The 25,125-nt window shown below is 41.1% G+C and overlaps 1 protein-coding gene across 1 annotated transcript; it reads left to right on the forward strand.

Annotated features, from left to right (window-relative positions):
* The first annotated feature begins 8,383 nt into the window (after positions 1 to 8,383).
* Positions 8,384 to 15,784, forward strand: CUNH5orf47 (chromosome unknown C5orf47 homolog). Its single transcript, XM_026063554.1, has 5 exons — positions 8,384 to 8,657; positions 10,139 to 10,227; positions 11,730 to 11,832; positions 14,605 to 14,654; positions 15,721 to 15,784. Exons 1-5 carry the CDS (start codon positions 8,384 to 8,386, stop codon positions 15,745 to 15,747), a joined length of 543 nt encoding a protein of 180 aa, XP_025919339.1. The 3' UTR covers positions 15,748 to 15,784.
* Positions 15,785 to 25,125: the final 9,341 nt, after the last annotated feature.

The following is a 25,125-nucleotide window of genomic DNA, read 5'->3' on the forward strand; positions in this document are numbered from 1 at the left end:
TTTTTCTTCTTAACCTTTTTATTTTAAGCTTCCTGTAGAAACACATTCCTGTGTGGCTGAAGCGCATGGGGCTTGGGAAGTGATTTTGATGAAGTGTACAGCACACGTATGACTATATGATGTGTTAAGTGCTTTAGGCTAAGTTCTGCGGTTCTGTTCTGGTCAAAACTCTTGCTGGTTTGGAGCACRGTTTTGCAGGGGGTAAGTGTGTGAGGGGAGTACTAACCACTTGAGAGATGCTGGTACCCTGAACACTGCATTAAATTGGTATGAAATAAATGTGCAATATTGCAGAAATGGAAAGGGTGTGTTTCTTTAGGATTGCAGAACTGCAGTCTGGATCAGGGTGAAAGAAGCAGCGTCTTTACTGCTGTTGTCCAGATGTTGTCTTTAGGGGATGTTGAATGCTGACTACTTAATTTTGTGAATTTGGTGCTTGTTGAGTATTGTCTAGAAATCTCATCTAGCTTTGGAAAAACCCTTCAGCAGATTCAGCACTATTTTTTAAACAGCCTTAAGCATATCCACTTAGGCCAAAGAACTGTAGCCAAGTGTTTGATCACTTGTTTCTACTTGGTGCTCTCTGCTGCTCAGTAATAGGGACAAAGATAAAAAGCAGTACACGGCTGAGAAATCCAGCTGACGGGGTGGGTGACATGTTCAATGAGAGGAATACCACTGAGGCACATGTAATGCAGCACATCAGTCAGAAACCACTGCCAAGACTAAAAGATACTGGTTAGGGCCTGGGTATGGCCAAGCATGGCATGGACAGACAAGGATTCTTTTTACTTGGCCTGCAGCTGTGATCTGAGACTCTGAGAAGGAAGAAGTCTGGCATTTTAAAGACCATTCTTAGATGAGCTTGCTAGTGTTAGCCATCAGTTWAAAATGCCTAAACTTAAAACGTCTAAAATATCATGTGGGGTGTTACCACCTTATGTATCTGCCCTCCATGGATTCTGCAACAGGAACCATGCACAAAGAATTCATAAGTTTTGCATTCTCAGCAGCTAGGAATCCTGCAAGCTTTATTCATTTTTCTATTTTGATACAAAAAGTTAAGCTTCAGTGAACTATAATTTTGATTGGTCTAGAAGCTGGTCTGCTGAGTGGAACCAGRCACCGAAATATGCATGTGTAAGTCAAGAGAAAAACTGCCCAAACTACAGTACCCCAGTAGGAATCAGACCACGTCCATTGCATCAAACAGCATTTTGCTGTTGGTGTCCGAGTTACTAATCTCTTCTGCCACCATCTGAGGAGTGGTGTTGGAAATGTTAAATAGATGTTGAGTACTCTTCTTTTCCATAGGTGCTTGAGGAAATGCARATCTTACAGAATAGAGCTCTAATAGGATTAGTACTGCAAGATGCTAATCATTTGAATTCCCATTGGCTTCAGATGATATGAACTTAGAAGCTAATGCTTTTAGAAACTGATTTTTAACAGGATAAAAGGTTTTGCTGGTGACTCCCTGTGCATGCTTCCAACAACTTGAAATCAATATTTAAAAATAAACAAAATGCTGGTTAAGCTTTGGATCAAATACGGTGGCTAGAGAGGGAATGTCTACCTAGTGAATAATGAATTCCTCACCGCTTCCTTTGGTGTCAGCCAAATAAAGCAGATGGTATTGACCAGTTTATAGCACGTGACTCGGCTGGTRACGGAAGTATTGCCTATCCATTCTCCGTGTTAGTAATGTTAGGAAATAGTCATGGTTCAGCCTCTCCCAGTGTGATAACAAGTTCTTGGCATTGTTTACAAGTGCAAATAGTCTTTTGGAAAGCATGTGCTTATCAGTGTTTTACTTGGTAATGATTTTTAAAGTAGTATGATAGACTTGAAATTTGGTCTTGGAATATGGGCTTCTTAAGTCTCCTGATGCCATGTTAGTGGAATTACTGATATCCTTCAAAAACAAGGCACTGTGTAATTGATTTCAGTTCACAAATGCTATAAACTTCAAAGTGTGTATTAGGATAGAACTTCTGATTTAAAGCTGTGGATGTGTATATTCATTTTGAACTTTTCCCATCTGAAGATTGCAGAAATACTCTGTGAATGTTTAATAAATTAAATCTCATTTCACAGGCAGAGTCTAAAAAAATTCAACTCAAAAAGCTGAAATGCCAAAAGTCTGGAGTACTCAAAAATAAAAAAAATAATCACTCTTGGTAGTGACGGCCTTGGCTGAATCTRACTTGCTGAGAAGAAGCTTTCTAGGAAAGGTGATACATCAAATCCCTTTCGGATTTACGTTTGTCCTGAAACTGCAAATAAATGCTACAGGCAGACTGCAGAAGGTGGAGGCATGCCTGATGGGTGAAACTTGAGAATTTCCACAGTACATGAATCTCAACTGTTTTCTTTCAGCACAAACTGCTCGTTGAGCACGTAGTTAGCCATCAGCTTTCTCTTGGATGCTACTTCCAGTAAATGAACTGCTACATTCCACATGAGTGAAAAAACTCATGTTGGGTGGAGATGGATAAAATCTGGATATGGATGGATATCCATAGCCATGGAGATGGATGAATCTGAACTATCTGCTACAGATTTAAAGGCAGAGGTGTATTTTAAAGAAAGTCTCTTAGCTGTTGAATTGTTGCTGGACAGTTTCTATTGTCTGGCCTGATTCTCCAGCTGCTGTTTATTCAGCGCTATGAAAGCCTGCTCAGCCACGGTCCTAAATGCACATTGCTTGCCTACAGGAAATCTAAGACAAATAACAGCCTCAGAAAGGATAGATGAGGAAAAAATACTGACATCTCTTCCTCTGTGTAAAATAAGCTGATTCAGTCCGTCAGTATRAAAAACAGCCTCTGGGATAAGAATATACTCGCAGCTGTCTTTCCAGTCGTAGGAATTGAATGGGGGGGGGAGGGGGGGTTGAACCGGTGCTCTAAGTACATTTCTGAACTCCCCATTTGAGATGGGGGGGGGGGAGAGACTTTCTGAAACTTGATGCTCTAATTAATGCTATCAGATAGCAGCTATTTTCATGGTACCCAAACTAAAATTTGCTGACTTTTTGTAGGGCTTGTTTTGGGGCAGCTTTTGAATTCTAAATATTACTTTATTTGAATGTATCTGTTACTAAGATCATCAATCCTCCTTGTATATATAAAATATGGAAATATATAAGGTCTGGGCTTGATTTTGTTTCTCTTCCTGAAATTTTATTTTGGTGAATCGTGAATGTTGAGATTAAACCCTCTAAACACAAAGCAGGTAAAGGGTAGCTGGGGGAACACATTTTTGCTTTTGCATTAAGTTTAATGTTTAATATGAACTGAGTTTTATTGCTCTTAGCTCTGTGGCATTTTTCAATTCTGAACCTATATAGGAGGGTGAGTTGGTCTGCTTTTCATGAGAGTGAAGAACATTAGTTTTATTTAAATGACAGACCAACAGTGTAGATGCAGTTGACACGTGCTGTGTGCTGCACTAACACAGTTTTGTAATCTGYGGAGGGTATCAGTTCACACACAAAGCAATGCATTAAAAATAAAAAAAAAGCTGTCTGCCAAACCTCTCCAACCCAATGCTTGTGAAAATGTTTGACCAGTCTAACTCACCATCTCAAACTGCTGCTGACTCGTGAACCAGATCAGTTTGCTTAGTGACAGTTTATGCCTTGCTATGCATGTGAAAGCATTAAGGGGTCATTTTAGAAAAGTGCCTTTTTTCAACACAGTGCGTATTGCTTTAAGCACATGCTCAGTACTGGTTTGTGTATAGAGTCTATTCATGCTAAGTGTTTCTAAATTTTCCTTCCGTGAGCTAAATGTGATTTTTAGATTTCTGAGGAACAGTCTCATCATAAGCAGCGCGGAATAGCCCCCAGCTTTGCTTCAGCAGCCAGCTGTTCCCAGGCAGATGCTGCTCTGTACACACTGGCAGAATTGACTCAGTTCTTCAGTCAGTAGCAAGAAAATTTGCTCAAGGCTTGCTTTTTCAGGGGGATGTCTTTGGAGGAAATCAATGGCAGAACAAAGCAGTGACTGCTTTAATTTTCTTTGCAGAACTAGCAATCCTTTGAGACAGAAGCCCTACTCTGTTTCTTTTTTGGCAGAATCCTTATGTCTTTGGGGGTAGGAGGGGAGTGAATGTACAGGGTTTGGAACAGTTCTGCAAAGGCCTTAGTACCATTACAAAGTGGAGCTACTGCTGAGGAGCAAGTATGTTCAGTGATATTTGTACTGTAGTTAAATAAAACTGTCTGATGTGGACAGATGTATTGATGATTACATTAGCCTGCAGGCRCACTTTGGACTGAGATTATGTTAGATTTCAATAGCTAAGAAGACCTGGGCTTTCTGTGCTTGAACAGACAGTCTTGGAGGATCCAGGTTACTGCTGAATCTGAGGATGATTTAGTGATTTTGCTTTTTATATCCTGCACTGAACCAGTATTCTTCCAGGATGTGGGAGAACAGTATCTGGAGGTTTATCTCAGGTGAGAGTAAACTTTAGTGTGTTCACCAAGGGCCTCACTGCACATTCCCCAGAATAACAATAGGAACAGGTAGTGTCTCGTCCCTGCAGCCAAATGTTTGAAAGAGCCAAGGTAAGATTTTGCTGTCTTTAATTTGGAAACAAACTGTGTCATCATTAAATACCAGTTACTTGCGCATTTGCATGGGAAAATGGAGTCAGAGAAACTGTAGTCCTAACCTGCCTTGTGCTACATCCACTTGACTATAATTCTTTCCCCCAAATAAGGCTGTTTAATTCTGTTGTTCAGTTTCAGTGGTGATTTTGCCTTTTTGAGTTCCCCTATAGTTTTATTTCAGATTGGGATTCTTTATTTAAATACCTTAACACAAAGTTTTTCTAAGCCAAGGGTTTCAGTCTCATTGATTTGGGTTTTGACTATGGTCTATGGATCTTCTGGGTAATTTGAAAATCCCTCAAGAATAGACTTGGGCTTGTATGTAACAAACTTTATAATCTGCTAAAAATATTTATGTGCAGCATGGATAAATGGGAGAATATGCTGCTTCTTATGAGTGGTGTGAATGAAGTGATTCCCACAGGTATGGTTTGTAAAGCAATCTGCAAGCAAGTTCATTAATATAAAATGCAGGTGTGTTAAAATGGCAGCTGGCCACTTTATATCTGCGCGGCACTGTGTTGTTGCTTACATTAACTGTGAAGCCTATTGTAAATTATGAAATTTAAAAGTAAGCAAAAATTGAAGGCATAATGCATTGCTTCRATTTACCAGAAAGTGGTGAGTTTTGTTTTTATAATGATTCCTTGTTATACTAATAAATGGTCTCYGGTGTATTTTGTAAAGTAACCACATTCTATTAAAACACCTCATTCCAGTGACTCTTATTAAATTGTCTGAAAACGAGGGAGATGCAGTAATTATCTGCACTGTTGCAGCGGGGCTAATTAACAAGGTTCGACTGTAGCTGTAGTTCTCAGAACGTGCATACTTTCCACAAGAAAACTTGCTAACAGTGTTAAGGATTCCTATTTCAGATGGATTCATACTTTGAAGATGGCAAAGTGATCAAGACAAAGTAATACTTCATAAGCAATCTGCCTTGCCAGAGTTATGTGGAATCATGAAAGTACTCTGTGCAAGTCCACCGCAAAGAGTCCTCACAGAGAAAGAGCAAATCTCGAACAGCAGAATGAGATTCCTTTCTGCAGAGATGAGATAAATCACTGAATGTGCATGCGGCAACGTCCCCTTGGCTCCTTCCTTCCTTCTCCTTGGCATAAGCTGTAGGCATGCTAACACCAAAACCTGTGGTATTTTAAAACAATAATCAAGGTTAATGGAGGAAGACAGCGCGTACTTGACCAAAGTAAAACTCGAACAATGGTATCTGGGAAACAATGCGAGCTCTGAATTGGAGAGCTGACATTTGAATTCAAAACAAAAGGCATGATGAGCTGCAGACTGAAAGCTAGAATCTGATCTATTTTTAACCAGGCAGTTGAAGAAGTGGTGAACCCGAGATGTTTGCTCAAAGCGACAAATAACACCGGAGGTAGTGACTGGCTGATAGAGTCAATTTTGTGTGTGTGGAAAGGAGGGTGAGGAACAGTGTGCAGCTAAAATAGCTGAGTTTTCCGGCTCTGTGGGTCGTTCATAGATTTTTAGATGGCTTTGAGTTTTGTCAGCAATACTAGATCCTAAATGGGATCTGAGYTGAATTTGCTTTTGAAATCAAAGCTGTGGCAATCTGTTGTTGGGGTTGGTGGGCAGAACCTGTCACACAAGGGATGCGTATTTGTATCAGCAGAGTGGAAGAATGTTCCATGAAACACAGATGTTGGGAAATCCTCGCATTTGGGAGGCCTTTTAAAACTGTTGCCTATAAASATGCACTGAATGGACGATAGGGAGGAAGCAGCCTGTCAGTGAATAAAGCAAACTCCTGGTTAGGAACGTACAGCAGCAAGCATTCACGCAAAGTGTTAAGAGAGTTGTGTGATGAAATTGGGTGCTGTTTAGGTTTATGTGGAGGTGTGTGGGGGGGGTGGATTGAGCCCCATGTATTTTCAGCATAGGGAGCAAAGCACTTTCTTTACCAGGGCTTTGTGATTAATGGATATGACAAAGTTAGCACTCCAGGATCGGTTTTTAATGAAGCTATTCCCAGATTCGGTTGCCTCTCTCTCTGCGTAATGCCCCCAAATTGAACTCAAAGGTTACCTCACTAGACCAATTTGTTAGCTCAGGTCTTTGCAGGGGAGGGGGGCGTCCCTGGTGTTTGGAGGGTGGTTTTTTTTGAGATCACAGCTGATCCCAAGGCTTCTGACTCAGCGGTTGTATTATATCTGTGACCTCCTTCTCACTGCATGTGCTCTGCAGCCTGCAGTAGGGGTTCTTTTATCACTGGAACATAACAATTCGGGCAAACTGTCAGGCTGTGGAGGTTGTTTTTCGCTTTTTCAACTACATACACAAAATGCCTTCTTCTGGCAGTGTATAAAGCAGCCGAAAATGCCAGGTTATTTTGCAGAAGGGTGGTTTTTTGTGTGTTTTTTGGAAGGGGAGGCTTGCTTTTCTCTCTCTCTYTCTTTTTTTCCCCTTTTTTTTTTGCTTTGCTTTTTCCCTTCCCTGACCCCCCTGATTTCACTTCTGGCTGCTGCAGGAGCACCGCCAGGCTGCTTTGCGGGAGCTAAGGCTGCCATCTGGTGGGAGCCGTCTGCACGGCCCCGGTCGCAGCCCGCGCTCCCGGCGGSGCCGCAGCCCCCGGCGCCGCGCGGGCTCGGGCCCCGTCTGCAGCCCGCTGCCGTCCGGGACTTTTGGGATCCAGTTGCGAGGTGCACAAATCGTCGGTGCAATTCGTATTCTCGTGTTGGGGGAAAAAAGAAGAAGAAGAAGAAGAAAAAAAAGAGTCTTTCGGTGAAACTTACTCTCATTTGTAACGCTTTCATTCCTGTGAGCACTGAAATGGGCTGAAGCTCTGCGAAATAATATTGAGTAGTATTTCAGTGACAAAGCAAAGATCAATGCAACTTAGGCTCTTAAGTGATTTGAGAAATCCCACTTGCCATTGGCGATACCTAATAAGCCTGTGCACTGCCGTGAAGGCGTCTTTTTAGCAAACGTGGAAGGGGGGGAATTTAAAGCCTAGCAGGTAGCTTCTCAATATCGCACAGCCCGCATTTGTACCAGCTGTTGCTCGAAGAGCAAAATGACCCCACATGTTAAAACTGATGTTACTTAAGCACGGTTCACTGTGTAGCTGGACTCACCCACCCGTGCAGTGGCAGGTGGCTGTTAGATAGTTTGGCTTATACTGCTGTGAAAATTCACAGTATCAAAGCAGACGCTATAGACGCACCCACAGCAAAGGCACGGCGTTGGTTCCTGTTCTGTAAATCTCCGCAGGGATGTGTAAATACATCACCGCCTTCAGCCTGGAGTCTCGTATATCACTATTTCAATAATATACATCAGAGACATCAATATATGGCTCCAGGCTGAAGGCCGCATACTCTGTGCTAAACCTTAATTAATGCTGGCCGAGTGCAGCCTTGTGCGATAGGTTACCCGCTCAGCCTGGGCGTTTTTTTTGACGGAGGAGTGAATTATAACGTGCTTATAGCAGGGTCACCGAACCGGAGGTTCCTCTTGAAGGCCTGGAAGTTTTGTGGTGAACCATTTGTGGCTGCGTGACTGCGAACTGTGTGATGCCGGCTCCTACCCTGCAGGCAGCTGTTGGGGCTGTTTTCCCCCTTTCACCTCCGAGCTGGGATGCTGAGATGGGGCGATCAGAGGGGGCGAGGAGGGAGCGGTGCTCCGTGGGCCCCGGCGGCGGGCGCTGCCRCTCTGCCTCCCGCCATCACGCCGGYATCTCCCCGCAGCGCCRCCCTGGGCGTGGCCCTGCCTGGCTGCCCCAAAATGGAGGGTGGCACTGGCCCAGGCTGGCCCCGCGTGCCGCTCGTTTACGTCAACAGCTTCGGCGCCCACCGCTGTGGTACCGTCATCCGCTACAGCTGGGCCCGAGGCATTGGTGGGCTGGGGGGCAAGGGCGGCCCAGGGGCCGGCGCCCTGAGGCGGAGCGGCGACGTGAGGTGCCCCGGCCCCTCGGCAGAGCCGCCATCCCCAGCGGGCAGGGGCCGGCCGCAGGCTGTGAGGAGCCACCGCAGCACCCAGCCCATGGGCCCGCGCCATGGTACGTGCTGAGGACCCTAGGGAGCTCGTGTGCCCTCCCGGCATGGGGGGTGGCAGGGCTGAACTCGAGGGCTCCCCCACCYGGGGCCCCCCTGGTCTGGGACCTGCCATTTTCCTGTGGGATGTTGTGCTGTTTGTGTCGCCCCATGGGGCTCGCCATGAGGTGAACGCTGCACGCTTCTCTTGRTTTACCGGGTACAACTGAACTGCCATCTAGGCAGGTTTTCAAAAAAAGATGTTAAATTCATGGAGGGGGGGTAAAAAATTCAATATTTTTGCCCCAAACTCTCCCGCTGCTGTGCTGCAGTGTCTCCATGCTGTAAGGTAAGGCAGCTCCGGGCTGTTTAGCTTTCCTCTGTCCTTTCCAAAGCAATCACACAAATGCTAAGGTCAAAAATAAAATACGTCCTCTGGGGCGGCTCTATTCCACACTAAACTTCTGAATCCTTTCCGCCTTTTCTCACTGGATTCCTGCCTCACCGGAGTGCCACTGTACTTTTTGCTCCCTCATTGTGAGAGTCRGAACACATTTCTCAATTTTCCTTCTTAGTAGCTGGGACCAAGCAAAGTTGGGACGGGCATGGGTGTGGGTGCCTTTCTTTTTTTAAAGCAAACAAAAAGATTAGGCAGCTTTCCACTGGTTACAGTCTGTTATGAAACGCAGTTTTGCTGCACGAGATGAAACGGAGTGAAAATGGGGAGCGTRACCTGGCTTCTGGAGAAGAAGCGGGTTTGCCAGCCAGAAACGCTGGGGAGGGTGCTCCTGACTTTTACTAACTCACTGATCTTAGATATTATGATTCTCTTGTATTTTTTTTCCCCCCTTTGTAAAAGTGATTTTTCTRAGGATGACAAAGCAAAGTGCTACATGAGTTTGTCTTTAAAAGCACCGGTTCTGCTGGTTTACTATCTAATCTAAGCGATGCCGGCCTGTGGCGGCTGGTTGCTCGAGCGGTTGCTCCCACGACGTGGCCACCTCACACGGGTGGCTGAGGGGCTGTGGTGGCCTGGAGGACACTGGTTTCTCTGAAACCTCGCTGTGGGAGGAAGCCAGTCCAAGAGTCTGGCCTGCCCTTCTTGCTTCTGCTTTTTTGCGCTCCTAGAGGCGATTCATCTGATTTCTTGCCYCAGCCCAGTCACCATTTCCTCTTTCAGCTCAGACAAGATATTAGTAGCTACCATACTGAGGGGGGAAAAGAGGGAATTATTATGAACTGGCTGTATTGCCCAGAAGCCTGACGTCTTCGCTTTCGGTTGCTGTACTGTTTTGAAATTTGTTTTGTGAAGCATGTGATGAACTGATTTGCCCCCTGGTTTTAATGGAGAAAATAAGCAAGATGATAGTCAGCAGGATGTGAGGACTGATATTTTGTAACCTGCTAGGACCAGAAATAAATACCTCTCTGGAAGATGGGGAATCTACAGCTTCCTCAGGAATATAGCGCAAACACTCAGGATGGGCTTTTTAAACTCTCTTTGCAGGTGACCATCGAGAGGATAAGGCCGACACCTTTGATTTTCCCTTCCCTTCCAGAAATGTTGATAAAGCAATGAAACGAAAGAAGCAAAAGGTATAAAACGTGAGAGTTGAATGAGCTGCTTTTGCATCTATGAAAATAGTTTCCCACTTGTTCTTTGTGTGTGAGAGCATGAGGGAGATTAAAAGATTGAACTGGTAGTCTGTTACTGAAAACCTTACTTACAGGAAAGAAAAATGGGATTATTTTCCCTCTCTTGGGGCTTTGAAACTCTGGCTCTCATTCAATAAAGCACTTAAGTATGTGCTTACCTTGAAGAGTGAGAGTATTCTATTGACTTAAAGCATGTACTGAAATGCTTCGCTGGACTGGGGCCAGAGAGCTCCACACCTTGGTGGGTAAAACCCGGCAGGGAAAAAMTCTGCTGCTTCTCTTCCTCTTCTGATTATTTTGAACAAAGTCCACAGGTTACAAATAAGCAAAGGACAGAATAATAGGTATTATCGCTATGCTAGTAGTGATATAAAATTACCATTTCATAAAAGTATTTCTGTTCCTGTTCAGTAGTTCAACAAATGTTTGAAATTTAAAAAGGCACATTTATTAAAACAGTAACTCATTATGAGATTTTGTAATGTGTGAAGTACAAGTAATCAGCTAGACTATAATATAGAAATGCCACAGATACTTGATTTAAAACTAGCAAAATACTACTGACTTCAGAGGAACAGCTAAAAACATACTGTAATATTGCTCTTCCAGTTCATTAAATAGTCTTTAAAAAGAATGAGGAATATGTATTATGTTTTAGCAATAAATGTCCATGAGAAAGGAGTCCTTTAGATTTAAACTAGTTTCACGGATGGGGTCTGGCAAAAGTCATAACGTTAGCATGTTAACAGCTATTTATATTTGTTAGTCTGCCTCTCTGTCTGTATGCCTCTGCCTTTGTCAACAGTCCCAGTTTAATGTTTATCATGACACAAGTTTAAAATGTGCCAGCTATAGATGGAGATTTATGCCTCTAAAATAAAGGTCATCAGTGTCTATAAGACAGATTAATACTGATTCACTATCAAACAGGCTAGGTCATTGCTGTGTTGGAATCTGAGCACTGGGTTTGAACTATGCTGCTGTGGAGGGATTAGGCAGGACAGTTTTTGCTCCTGGAAAAAGTGAGCAACTTTGTATTATTCTCATTTTTTCCCTTTCTGGATGACTTTAAAGAACATTTAATTGCTCCACACAAGTTTTCGCATAGCCCTTCTTATCCAAAAGGGTAGTTCACAAGTCCTGGATAAACAAGAGTGCTAGGTGAGAAAGGAGGAGGAGATCTCATGCAGAAAATCATGGAGTAATTCATGATTTTTGACTTCTAAATAAAGGTGGTTCTTCTAATATATGCCACATACATATCCATCTCCCACTCTTCCTCCTTTCCTCCTTGCCTCCCACCTCTACCTCAAAATCTCTTAATAAAAAAACAGTTGGACTTCAAAGTCATCCTGGAGAATCCAAAGTTCTGTTCTATAGGAGATGTTTTAATACAAACTTTTTTACATGCTTCATTGAGAAAGTTCAATTTTATCTTTTAGTCTAAAGTCTGGCTTAGAGTCTGGAAAGTAATTTCARAAATGCTTGAGGAAAATGAAAAGTTCAGAAGTCGACTGTTGACTTGCAGTCAGTGTAATGGAGAAGGTAGGTAATGAACTTATAATGTTTTATTATATTAGAGAGAGCAAGTTATTAATGCATGTGCTTTGACTTAAGATCCCTAGGTTGAAGGTACATTAAGTTGTTTGGTTTGGGTAATATGCTTTACAACTCATAAATTATGGAATTCATTGCATACTTTAAACACTTCTAGCCATATTTGAACAACTCTTGTGCTCCATTGAGGGTCTTGTAGAAAGTGTATTAGTTGGGAGGAAGAGGTGGCAGAAGTGTTTGCTGCAGTCTGTAACATAAAAAACATGAACATAAAAGACCGTGAAAATGTCTACAAGTTTTTCTGAACACATGAAACATGCAATCAAGCTATTATTCACAGACTGGTCTAAGGCAGTATTTGGATGAATAATAATTTTTTTTTTTTCCACATTGGGAAATTGGAGAATAGTGGTTGGTTTCATTCAGCCAATAAATAAATTAGATGCTCCCCAAAGGTAGCTGTAATACAATTTAACATAACCATCAAACATGTCCTCATACTGTGCCCTGAATACAGCTATTTCATTACTGGAAAATGGCTGGGGAATTAAAACTGGTGATCTGCACTGAGACAGCTTCAATTAGAGACATTGTAGTTGCTATACAATTTAAGATAATACAGTGTATGCTTACAAACATAATTGGAATTTCTGGCATCACAATTTGATTAGTTTTTAGGGAAGAGAATATACTAATCCATTAAGAGATAAGTTAAAAATGGCATATTCACCCCTCAGTGCTTCTGCTTAGCTTGCATTAGTGTTAGTAGAAGCTTTTCACATGTATGCATGTTAAGATATATACCAAAATGTATGTAAATCATTACCAGTATCTTATTTTAGTARAAGTTTGTATGTTGCATACCGATTAGATTTCCACATACATGATARGAACATATTCCCTCCAAAATGTTTTTCATAAGAACAAAAGAAGTGCAATTCCGGTTCAGAATGGAAATCTGTCTACTCCGATAGCCTGTGACCAAGAGTGGATGTTATTGGAATAGTAAAGAAAGAGGGGAAGTACAGAATTGTTCTTCCCTGGGTACTCCCCTCAGCTTTTGACAACAAAAGCTTCACTGACTTTCTGAAATCAGAGGTTTTATCCRGCCCACTGTTCATTAGCTTCCAAAAGACTTGTCCTAAAGTTATTTCTCTAATTTTCCGTTTAGCCCATTTATACTTTTATCCTCCACAACTTGCTACAATACCTTCCTCAACTTATGTATTATGTGGAAAAGCACTTATTTTTCTGTTTGTTTTAAGACTACTACCCAATTAATTCTGGTATTATAGGATGCTCAGTATTAACTATCTACTATTCATAATCTTCATACCAGTCATGATTCAATTGGCCTCTGTCATATTTCTACTCAGTTTTCTCTCTCTCAACCTGAGCAGATCCCGTCTACTAACCCTATCCTCATACGGAAACTGTTTCCCAACTCTACTAATCTTTCTTACCTTTTTCATCAATTACAGTGCTACCTGATTCTATATATCGTTCATAGTTCATTGATATTATTGCTTGTTTGTTCGCATTAATGAAAGATAGTAACTATTGGCGGCTCTGACACTGTATCTGACTCATGCCTGTACAGGTAAGTTCCTATGAAATCTAAGAATTCCACAGGGGACAGGCATGAGTATCCTCCTCCTGAGCTACTGCCTTCCTGCCAGGCAAGAGGAGCTTTGCCTGGGGGAATCTTTCATCCCAGTAGTCACTTAGGACTTTTTCCTCTACCAGCCTGTTGCAGAAGCCACTGTAAAACAATGCTTCACTACCTTTTTAAAGATTTGATCTAGCACCTTCAATATACTTTCTCCCACAGCTTAGATCATTGTGGAAGTTTGTGTGCAGAGCCATTAATGTAGATGTAGGATTTAGCATTTACTGAAGAAAAAAAAMCAGTCTTCCAGGGTTTTTTTTATTTGCTTGCTTTCAAAGAAAAGGACAACAGGAGACAAGGAAGGGATAGAAATCTTTAATATGTGATTGCCTCTGAAATTTCAAGTTCTTGTGAAAAAGCCAAGAATTCTGTTGATATAAGATCTCCTTGGTGGGTTTCCCATCTTGACACAGTGGCTGCTAATCTGCTTTTCTGTTTGTTACAGATATGCAGTGTGCTGCTTTGTCAAGCTTGTATTTATCTCAGGACTGAATGGACAGGGCTTGTTCACATTTCCTATACTCATTTCTTTTTGTCATCTGGGGGTGGGGGGGGGAGGAAGGGGAGCAGAGAACAGTATTATCTCTATTTGTAATTCCACTGACTTTAAAAACAAACAAACAAACAAACAAAAAGCACCCAAGCACTTATTCTATCCTCAGTCCTAATTGTTACTCATTTTTCAGGAGCTTTAATTGAGAATCAGCTATAAAGCTCTATTTATTTGAAAAGCATCAACTCTAATATCTTCTTTCTAATTAGCAGATTTTAAACAACATCACATCAAGGAGATATCTCCTATTGATCTGAATTTTTCATTAAACAAGAAGCAAATGGAATAATTCTGGCAGACATTTAGATATGAATCAACAAATCTGAATTAACTGGCTTCAGTTTTTCATTTTTTACTAGATTAATAGAGCTAGAAAAATCAATGCTGCACTTTATTGCCTCTATAAATAGTTTTCTTGAGAGACAAAAATTTGCTTGAGTTCTAATGCTACCTATTTAATCCCTGGAAAGCTACAATTAAGATTACATTCAGTATGACTGAAAATGATGACTTGCCTGTATATAATATTCTTCCACAGGCAGTGATATGAACCAAAGTTCACAGAATGAGACATTCTACCTGGACAGGGTATGTATGTAGTCCGTTAACTGCCAAGCACACTTAAATGATAAAATAAGTAAAATGATCGAAATAAAAAGATGCACAGATATTGTTTAATATTATAAATAAGTAACAATCGTCTTCTTCAGTGTTAGTGACATTGGGCTCAAACATTTTTCAAGATCTCAGTCATGTTTGGGAAGCAGCAGAGCCCTGTCCTCAGCAGGAAGGGCTGTGTGCATTCCCAGGGCTGGGAGGTGGATTTTGCCCTTTCAAAGGCATAGTCCCTGTTCCGGCACTTCGGGGGTGTGGGTGTGTGTGTGTGTGTGTGTGTGTGTGTGTGACTCTTCCCATTCTATTCTAGCCTACTTCTGCTACTAGAGCTGTTTGCCTCCCTGGTCTCCATAGCTCGTTAATGACTTTTTGGCTGTAGTGTGGGAGTGAATCATCATTTATTTTCTCTTCTTTACCCCTAGAAGATTACTAACAGTATGTTAAGGAACTTGGGTCAATGTGCCTGAAGTCTGCTGAAGTGTGATATTCGCCTACGTACCTATGCATGCATTTTATATCTCCCCTCAGCAAATATTAGAGCACAAGTGTAGACAGCAGAATACCACAGCGTTTAGGAATCATTTCATTTACAAGCTTTATGGTCACGGGATTTCATTGTAGCTTTATGAATGTAGAACGTTCTTATATGATCGTGAGTGGTATTGGTATTTGGTACAAAGAGCACAACTTTATCAACATAAATATATGTAGCTCTACTCTGAGAAGAGTCTGAGTGGGAAGTACATGCATAATATCTTGGGGACGGAGCAAAGTTTAAGGCTGCCTTTATGTTTAGGTACTATGGAAGCGCCCCGTGAGCTCTGAACTGGCTACTCAAAGTAATTTCATGAACATAGATGTGGCCTATGCCTGGGCTGTCTAGAAATGCGATGTGTGCCCTATTGAGCTAAATCTTTCTGTGACAGTCTAACATATAATTCAAAGAATTTGAATAGCATTTATTTGGCACACTTTATGTCTGCCTTTTTTATATTACAGGGAATGTACCACTTCACTTTTGTCTGCTTTTTTCCTCTAGGAGGAGTCCATCTTTGGCTGGGTATAGAAAGAAAATAAAGGAAGATTAAATCTGACAGAAATAAAAAAAAGTAGTGATATTTTCACTTTTGATCTAGTTCTTACTGACATCAGTGGCAAGACTACAAGTGATTTCAGTGAACACTGGATTAGGTCTTCTGTTTTTTGTTTGGTGCATGTGTTTCTACTGTTTAAGAGGTTTGATTTTAGCCTGGTTTAAACAGCTCTGTTGCAACATATTTATTTGAAGTCATTAAGTCTAGTATTTCACTTAGATATTAGTTTTTGAAGGCTTTTTAATGAGCATAATGCTGTGACAGTTTGTTTGCAAAAGAATAGATACACATTCAGTGTTGACTGTGTTTATATCATACTGTTTTGTAGCTTGTCAGAATCATAAACAAACACAAATTCAGTAAAATAGAACTCCACATAAAATATGTAGAAACACTTTTATTCTTACTGATTTGAATAATGTTGCTTTTATTACATTAAAATAATATGCAAATGATCTTCTGTTCTTTCAACCATTTATACATGAATCTCAGCAAGTATTTTGAATATGAAACCAGGTGAATGTTTTCTGTCTTATTGTTCATTGTGAAACACATAATGATATCATCACAATCAGAAGGTATTATTTATCTGGCTGACTTTAATAACATGATATAACTTTCTTCTCTTGTGGAATTTCAGATTTAGACTTTAGGTTGACTGTTAAATCCTTTTAAACTAGTAAATTCTGTAAAAGGAACATGAAGACCATATAAGAATAGTGTGCATATGGGTTTCATCTCTATAGATAAAACATTCACCTGTGACAATTAGACATCCTTTTCTTCGATGAAAGTATAGTTTTCTCATTTCATAATGTCTTAGTGTCTGCAGATATAACAACTGGAATTTCAGAGAACTGAGCTTTAATAACATGCTAGTGATTGTGCCATTAAGCAGCAAAACATTTGGAAGGGTTTAATCTGTTTTCTTAGTAGTACAACTGCAAATATAAGTGGAACGTGCCTTTTTAATGAGAACTCGGGCATCAAAGTTCTTCTCTGATTTGTGTTTGAGTAATATTCTGATTTTACTTGAAATAGTTGACATTTCAGCTTGGAACAGAAAGTGAGAATGCAAAGCATTACATCAAGATGTGATCATATTTATGGCAGAGCAAAAATGTCATAGTTCTTTGGTATTTTCAAAATACATGTTTGGAGACATATATATGTATATTTTTTAATAAAGGACATGGTCTCCCTGTTCCCACAGTTCTATCATTGAAATGTTTGCATGGAGAGTATTTAGTTTACAATCCCAGATTGTAAATTCTAGAGCTGCTGCTCTAATACTTGTTTTCTTGAAAACTACAGCTGCAATTGATACCTTTATTGGCACAGACTTAAGGGTCCCTGGAAACCTAGCATTTCTTCCATGTGTATAATTCATCCTTTTAGAGGATAGTGAGGTACATCAACCTAGACCTCTGAATGAAATGTACCCAACTCATTAAGAATCTTTTGATAAATATAGACCAATGTCTTCAGGGCCATTTTAAAAGGAAGAAATCATAAAAGATAACTACGGACCTAGATCATCCCTATCCTTACACCTCTTGTAATCTGAAAAGTCTGTGCAGGTTGGTTATCAATAGCTGACTGGGCTATTTGATAGTGCCTTACTTGCATGCTGCAGCCACTTTGTGTGTGCGTGTGTGATTAACCAGAAAGTGCAAGGGCAGACTCAGGCCCTATAAAGCAGATTCAGTCATTTGCTGGTCACACATGTGGGAGTGGAGTGGTGTCAGCTTCTGCTTCATGTGTTAGGGACCAGTGAGTTAAGACAGTCTAGCCCCAGCATTGCCCAACTTCAGTGGCTTTGCTAGATTTTACAGGGGCGCAGAGAAGCCTGGGCTGATGGGCTGTGCTGCTGCTTTTTCATGCAGGTGTGATGGTGGTTTGATGGCAGGGCCTGTGCAGCATCAACCTTGACATACAACTTGATATTGTTAACATGCTGCTAATCAGGAGAAAGAAATATCTACAGTCTTCCTTATTAATCCTGGCTAATCTGTCTTCTTACCTACTTTCTCCCTTGTTCAGCATGTATCTATTCTGCCTTCGTGCGTGCAGTTCACTCAAGAGTGCAGTTCATATCCAGAGTGGAGGCTGTCATGAGCAGCAGTGCTTCTCAGTCTGTGAGGCATGTGAAACTGCAAATAGGAGCTAGCAGCCCATTCCCCAGAAACCCTATGGTGGTGACAGTTTAATTTATTGGTTGGGATGTCCTGATACAAAAGACCCTTCAGTTAGCAGTACTTTGAAAAGGATCTTACATTTGCAGTCCCTTTGAGTCAGACCAGCTAATGTAATGGAGCAAAAAGAGATGTGTTGATTAAGGCTCATTTTCTGACTCTTTGGGTGATGAAATCTCGCTTTCTGCTGTGGGGGTCAAAAGGTACTRTTACAGACAAGAGTAGTCAGAGAAGTTAAGCTACTGAAAAGACAGTCTGGAGAAGAACCTAGTTCAAGATATATAAACTAGACCAGCTGGAATGTACACCATCACCATCCGTTATAACCACTGCAGCAAAGTATTCTTCATATGGCCAGCTAAATGTAAACTGCAGAAGGGAAAGTAATTGTTATGTTGCATTAAAACATGTTTATATGATCCAAGTAAGTAACACCTTCTGCAATAAAATAAAAAGAGCTGGTTTGTCAGAAAACAAGTGATCCTTCTCTGGAGTCCTTAATCATCACTGTGGAAGCAAAAGCAAGTGTCATATTGCCCTGCTGTTGTTCCTGGGTAGCAGTGTTCTTTCACATCCTTCAACCTGCATATCAGTTACCTGAAGTTTTTAATAACAAATTTCACTTGGAGTGTGAAGAGGATGTGTGAATGTAGTGTTCGTGCTCTGTCTTTGCAACCTTTTTCTCAATACATAATTTACCTTTCTACACAGAACACAGAAACTCTAGCATATTTTAAAAGTTTGGAAAATAATTTTTGAGCTCCACCCTGCAACCAGTTGTCAGGCAAACTGAAGAAATATATTATGCTGTAGAGGTGGGAGTGAGCAGCCAGGGCATGCAGAACAACTGAAGGCATTGCTAGTGTCTGTCACTTGTCTCAAGATCTTGTAGTTGGTCTGAGTTAGTGTTATTTTGTACCATGTTTTCCTGAGTACAAAGGACTCTATATGAAGTTGAGCAGTGGAGAGTAAGGCCTTCTTTTTATCTTTCTTCTTAGTGCTAGTTAGAAATTTACTGGTAAAACAAAGCTAAAATGGAAATAACGCATCTGCTGTTTTGTTTGAAAGTTGTCCCATTTGGTGAGTTCTTGCCAAATTGAGCACCTGTGGTTCCCAGAGTGCTCTTCTTGGCAGGTCAGCCCAAGAGATGCAGCCTCCTCTATCTTGGAGTAGTCTGCCTGATGGTGCCAAGGATTTGTCCAGGGCTTGGAGTCTTGAAACTCCAGCCTGTCTTGATAGGCTAGCATTTCCAAACTGCTGTAAAAGCCTGAAAATCCTGGGAGCCTGAACTCTATTTAGGCGATTTCAATGTCTGGAAACTCTAAGAATCTCTGCAGGAGCCAAGACTGCTGGAGCTCCTGCCTCTCTGATGTGGAGCTGTGACTTTGGGATAGGTTTCTGGTGGCAGTCCTTAGTGGCAAGGCTGCACGGGAGCCAAAGGGGCTCGGGAGCTCCCACAGCCGCTGTGCAGAGCTGATGCTCACAGATGCTGCTGCTGTTGTCAGAGGCAGTGTTGCTGATCAGCTACGGGGTTGGGAACTTGGGAACTGTGTTTTGGAAATGTTTTGATGTTTCTGAAGTGACCTTTCTGGCGATTTCCAGTTTGTGGGCATTTTCAAAAGAGTTTGTTTCCTGCCTGATTTGGACCAAAGCCACCGATTCAGATAAAACCTTATTTCCTGCAAACTCTGCTAGCCAGGCAGCTCTTCTGCTTATGCCTCATCTCTTCTGGTGTTGCAACAAATCAGACTCCTCTGCCCTAACAGTAGAGATTCTGCAGTCCTGTGCCCTGTGAGGTTATTATGACTTGGCTATAATAATATAATCAGTCACCAAGGTTGGTAATATTTAATTGCTGATTTCTTCCATATAAAGATTTCAGCCCTTAAACAAAATTTGAGAAGTGGATGTGGAGTTTCTATCATGGTCAGATTTGGGGAAATTATAAGATGACCTTTGTCTTCACTGAACATTTACATCCATTAATTGCCTCTGTCTGTAGGGCCCTCTCTCAAAGTCAATGATGTTCTTCTTTTAACTTCAAAGGTTCTAATACCATTTTGCATGGCCTCTAACTAAGGAATAACCTTCAGCAAGCAGTTCAATTCTGTTGTTCCTTTGGAAAGTRACTTAAAGCAAATTTTGGGGGCATATGTGACATTTTATGAATATGTGCAGTAGATTGTTAAACATAAAACAGGATACAAGTTGATTTATAGCTCTTGTGAATAATTTTCAGTGACATAGGCATCTTTGTGTATTAGGTATATTTTCATTGCATAAGCAGTTATATAACTATGACAATAGGAGTTTGCACAAAAACCAGAGCAGCTATAGTTTGATGAGCTTAACAGTATAGGCTATCCACCAAATTGAAGTAGCAGGGGAACTTATCACTTCAGTGGAAGCTTACTTTATGAGAAAAAGAGCAAATTTTATTGAAGCATATTAAGTCCACCATGAATTTTTAATAAATATTCACAAGCAGTTACTCACTTGTAAGTGACAGCATCATGGACACCTGATCTGACGGTGAAAAATCATGTTTGAAAGTTTCTGCTGGCCTTGTAGCTTGTAAAACTCTGTTGTGTGTAGTTACAGTTTCAGTTTGTTAGAAGCAAAAGATATGGTGATCCCCAAAGAAAAAAGAAGTATGTCTTGATCCAGAGAGAAGCTGAATACTTCCTGAGAGATGTTGAGTACTTTCACCACTCATTGACTGTGGTGCCTCTCATAACATGGCCTTATTGCATCTTCCATGCTGTATGTGTATGGCATATTAACGAGAGGGTCTCTTATTATTGCTCTAAATTGTGAACTCTCTTGTGTGTCTGAGATAAGTGGTTCTGCTGAACTGCAGGTGTTGCTGGGCTGCTTATGAACATGTCTGATTTGTGTATTCTCCCAGAGATCACGACAAGAATACATTAAGGCTGTGGATATATGAAATTTATTGCACGTCTGGCCTTTTGCACAGACAAGTAATGGAGGCAGATTATAAGGGCCGTGCAGGAAGGTGCACTAAGGCACCAAATAATGCAGCCTCTCCTCCAGAATCATAGTAATACTTGTATTTTGAAATGAATAATAAATTAACATGGCTTTTTTCCCTGTTCTGCTGTATGCCTATTTTGTGGTTACTAACATGTGTGGGATAGGACATCAGCAGAGTGGTGTAATTTTGCATAAAGGATGAGTTCCTCCATAGTAATAACTACAAGTAGTTAGCCTCTACTTAAAATACATAATGACTTTTTATACCTGCTGGAATTTTAAATCCCTTTAACTACTTATTCTTCTTGACTATAAAATTCTTGACTATGACATCAATTTGTCTGTGGAGTGATGTTCCAAGGAAAAGAACAGAAATGCCCTCCTCGCTTGGCTCTGTTGTCCTAGACAGAGCAAAACAACCAGAAATGTGCAGGAAGGAGCAGTTCTGAGCATTGGCAGAGATCAGACTTGTCCTGTTATAACCTCTGCAGTTCTGCAGTTCCCTCAGGCAAGCAGTTCAGTGGGAATAGTCCCATATTCTATCTGAGGTAGAGGATGTAGTAGGAATCCTTCCCATGTTGACATGGTCTGTCTAAATTTTACTTTCCATCCACATCATGTTATTTTCTCCAGGAAAATACAGGTCCAAATTCATGACCATATATATCTGTTCAGTCACAGGACTCAGGTGAGGGCTGGGCTTGGCTTAAACTCTCTCTTGAAATTCTGTACTTGTCACTACTTTTCACTGACCTGTTAGACTCATTTTGGGAGGAATTCATGTGAATGCTTGAGAAACAAACATAATCTTTCTGCAGAACAGTCTCTCATGTGGCTGATGTTCTTCCTAGGATTGCCGTGATCTGACTTGTCTGAAGGGGGTCTGAATTCCTGGGACTTTGTCCTCATTAAGTTTTGTAGTTTCTTCYCTTAGTAATTTCTACTGCCTGTCCATATGTTTCCAAATACTTTCATTGAGAATCTGAGCCCAGATTTTCAATATATGGAAATGGACAGAATTAATATGTTACAATAGTGTGCAAAAACTATACAGGAAAAAAAGCACGGTATGCTGGAAATACATTTTCTAAAGGGAGGTGAATAGCATAAGAATTTCATATATCAGGGAGCAAGGATGGAAAATTATATTCATGAACATTGAAGAGAAGTTGAYTTGTATGTTCAAATTTGAACTGGATCGAAGTTGAACTATGCTGTGACTGACACATTTTGTTTACAAGTTACAGAATTCAAAATATAGTGAAATGTCATAGCCAAGCCCTGTTAAAAATCTTAAGTGTCTCAAAGACAGCCAATAATCTTTAGTGTAAACAGATAATGAAAACAGTAACTCTACTCTGATTTAACTGGGAATAGATAATATATCGTGAGAGTCTTATTAAAGAATAAAAAGAAGCATATATTTTTGTTGACAGAAGAAATATATTGTTTGTTTCTCCGGAGTCTCAAGTTGCTCGTATTGCTGCTTTGTCTTATTGCCAGTCACCGATCTGCTCTGTGTGGGTGGAAATGTCAGACTGTATTTGCTCCATAGTAAAAGCTGTAAGTTACTCTTCGATTTGCTGTATTCAGTTGGCTTTGCTTTAATGGTGTCCCTAGAGAATGTTCTCCTTTTGGATCTTCTTGGCAACTTTAAATGACCATTTCTTCTATAAAGCATCCTGCTTCATAAGCTACTGCTGGTAATTTGTGTCTGTTTGTGCAACTGGCAATTTGCAAAAAGATGTTTTCAAACTGAAAAGGGGACATACTGCCCCTAAGTAGTTAGAGGGCTAGTTCAGTCTCATGGAGGAAATGCAAGTTATTTAATGCTAAGGAGGGGTTTGAGAGATGCAGTATCTTTCTGCACATCTCTCCCTACCACGCTGCCAAAATTCTCAGAGGATGGCACTGAACATGTTGCTGAAAAAGTGCTTCTATGCTGAAAAGTCATGAGGTAAAGCAGCATCTGCTGACTTATCACAAGTTCCCTCTGCTAGTACTCACAACTAAAACTCTTTTAGTGATGAAGTGGCTCTAACCCTGCCAGTCCTCAAGGGTGTGAGCTGGACTCTCTGGGTTATATGGAAAATCCTCAGCAGAATTTAGTTCCCTTCGGTTAGCAATAGATTTGCGGCTGCGTGGAAGATATTAAACAGTGCTAGTGATGCACAGGAGGAATGGGATTCGCCTCACTGCCCCTTAGCTAYATTACTCTGAAGAGTATTTGAGTATAACCAACAAAATATATTAAACTGTGCAAGCATAGCAGCATATTCAAATGAATAGATATGCTGAACAAGCAGATGCCTTATTTGCAACCTTATTTTTCATCATGTAACCATTCTTTTGAAGGATTTGCACAAGTGATTCTGAAGATTTAACATCAGTGTGTTTGTTGCAATCACTTGCAAGTGTTGCTTAAGACTTTTCTTAAGTCAGAGGACATCCATTTCTGTGGAGTTACTCAAACCATCCTTGGTTTGAGTTGGAGATACTCATACCATCCTTGGAGATACTCAAAACCTGGCTACACATAGTTCTGAGCAACCTGCTCGAGGTGACCTGCTTTGACAGGGGGTTGGACTGGGCATTCTCCAGAGGTCCCTGCCAGCCTCGGCCTTTCTGTGTACATTTGTGTACCAAATTATAAGAGATGGTCTAACAGGAGCCTGGTCTGGCCCTGCTAGGACCAGGGAGTTTCAGCTCAGGAGCTAGAGAGCAGGCAATGTCTGGGACAAGACTGGGCTTCTGTCGTCATTGGCATAGCATGTGCTTTTGGATTTTCTTACAACTGCCATGTTTTGAAGGTCCTAATTAGCATCCTGAGCCAAACGATCCGAGCGCAATTCATCTCTGTGCAGAGCACCAGCGAAGGGCTTTGCAGGGATTATTGCTTAATGTATATTTGCACAGATCCTAATTCAAATGGGCATTAGTGGTCGATTTCAGTTATTACCACAACACTAAATTATTATATCTTCATATTTTAATCATTAATCTTTAGTGAGTTGTTTATGTACTTCTTCAGTCCTACCTACCAAAAGTCCTACATTTCCCCTTCAGTGCTGGGCACAGCCTACCTGCTTTCTTTCTTGGTAACTATTCCTTGCCCAGACTGCAGCAGCCTAAAATTGCAATTACATTGAAAATCTTGTCAAGTCTTGAGCTGAACATGCCTTCAATGGATGGAATTTGAAGGGAATTTGGCTATTAAACTTAAAAAATCTTTCCTGAATTCATATGAACTCCCCAGATCTTATAACTTGGTCAAATTTAGACAGACAACTCTGAGGTCATCAAAAAACTACCTGCTGAAAATTTTAACCCTGTGAATAAGAGTTATTCAAAATAAAGGATTGGATATGGCAGAACCTTATTTTCAGAAACAGTGAAACTCTTTTGGATGAAATTTTCTGTAGAAGTTTTGCCTGGATGCAGAAATGTGGTACAGAAGATTCCAGCCTAAGCATGTGAAAGTTTGGCAAAGCTACTCAAAAGAGGCTCTTTAATGGCCTGTGTGTTAGTAGCAGGTAGTGTAGCTGTCCCACCTATAGGAATTGTCTCTCAGGGCTTCTTGCTCCAGGCATTCAGCTGTGGCACTGCAAACAAGCTCATACCGAGGCATCAAACACTTTGTCTTTCCCTACCAAAGCGTGTCTTTAAATGAATTTTCACAAGTGAGTTCTCAAAGGCTTTATTATGGAAACAGTTCACGCCTTTTAGGATTATATTTAGGTCTTGTAAAAGATGCCAAATTGCAAGCTCGGGAAGCAAATTCTATATTTATAAACAAATCAGGCTAAAGTCATCCCAAAGTACCCTCTGTTTCTAAGCAAAGTGCTACAACCTCATCTTGCAGAGGCTGGTGGTTTAAATGATGATGAAGGGTGGAACTGAATTTGTTTGCAGACCAGTCTTGGACTCCTTGACAGTACCAGATGTGGTGGTGACGTGCCACCAATCTGGCTTCTGCAAATGAAAGGAGACTCCCGTACAACCCYGAGTGGGGCCACTGGCTTGCTGTTCCTGCCGTGCTGTTCCAGCCATGGCCGCAAYTGAGTCAAACCCCTGGATCTGTTTTGCATGATGTGCTGAAAAGGGCAACTGTGGTCAATGGCAATGTCGTTCAAAGGTGGGGAATGGGGTGCCGCCGTGGCC

Source organism: Apteryx rowi, unplaced genomic scaffold (genome assembly GCF_003343035.1).
Source record: "Apteryx rowi isolate R43461 unplaced genomic scaffold, aptRow1 scaffold_2, whole genome shotgun sequence".
NCBI classification, from domain to species: Eukaryota; Metazoa; Chordata; class Aves; order Apterygiformes; family Apterygidae; genus Apteryx; species Apteryx rowi.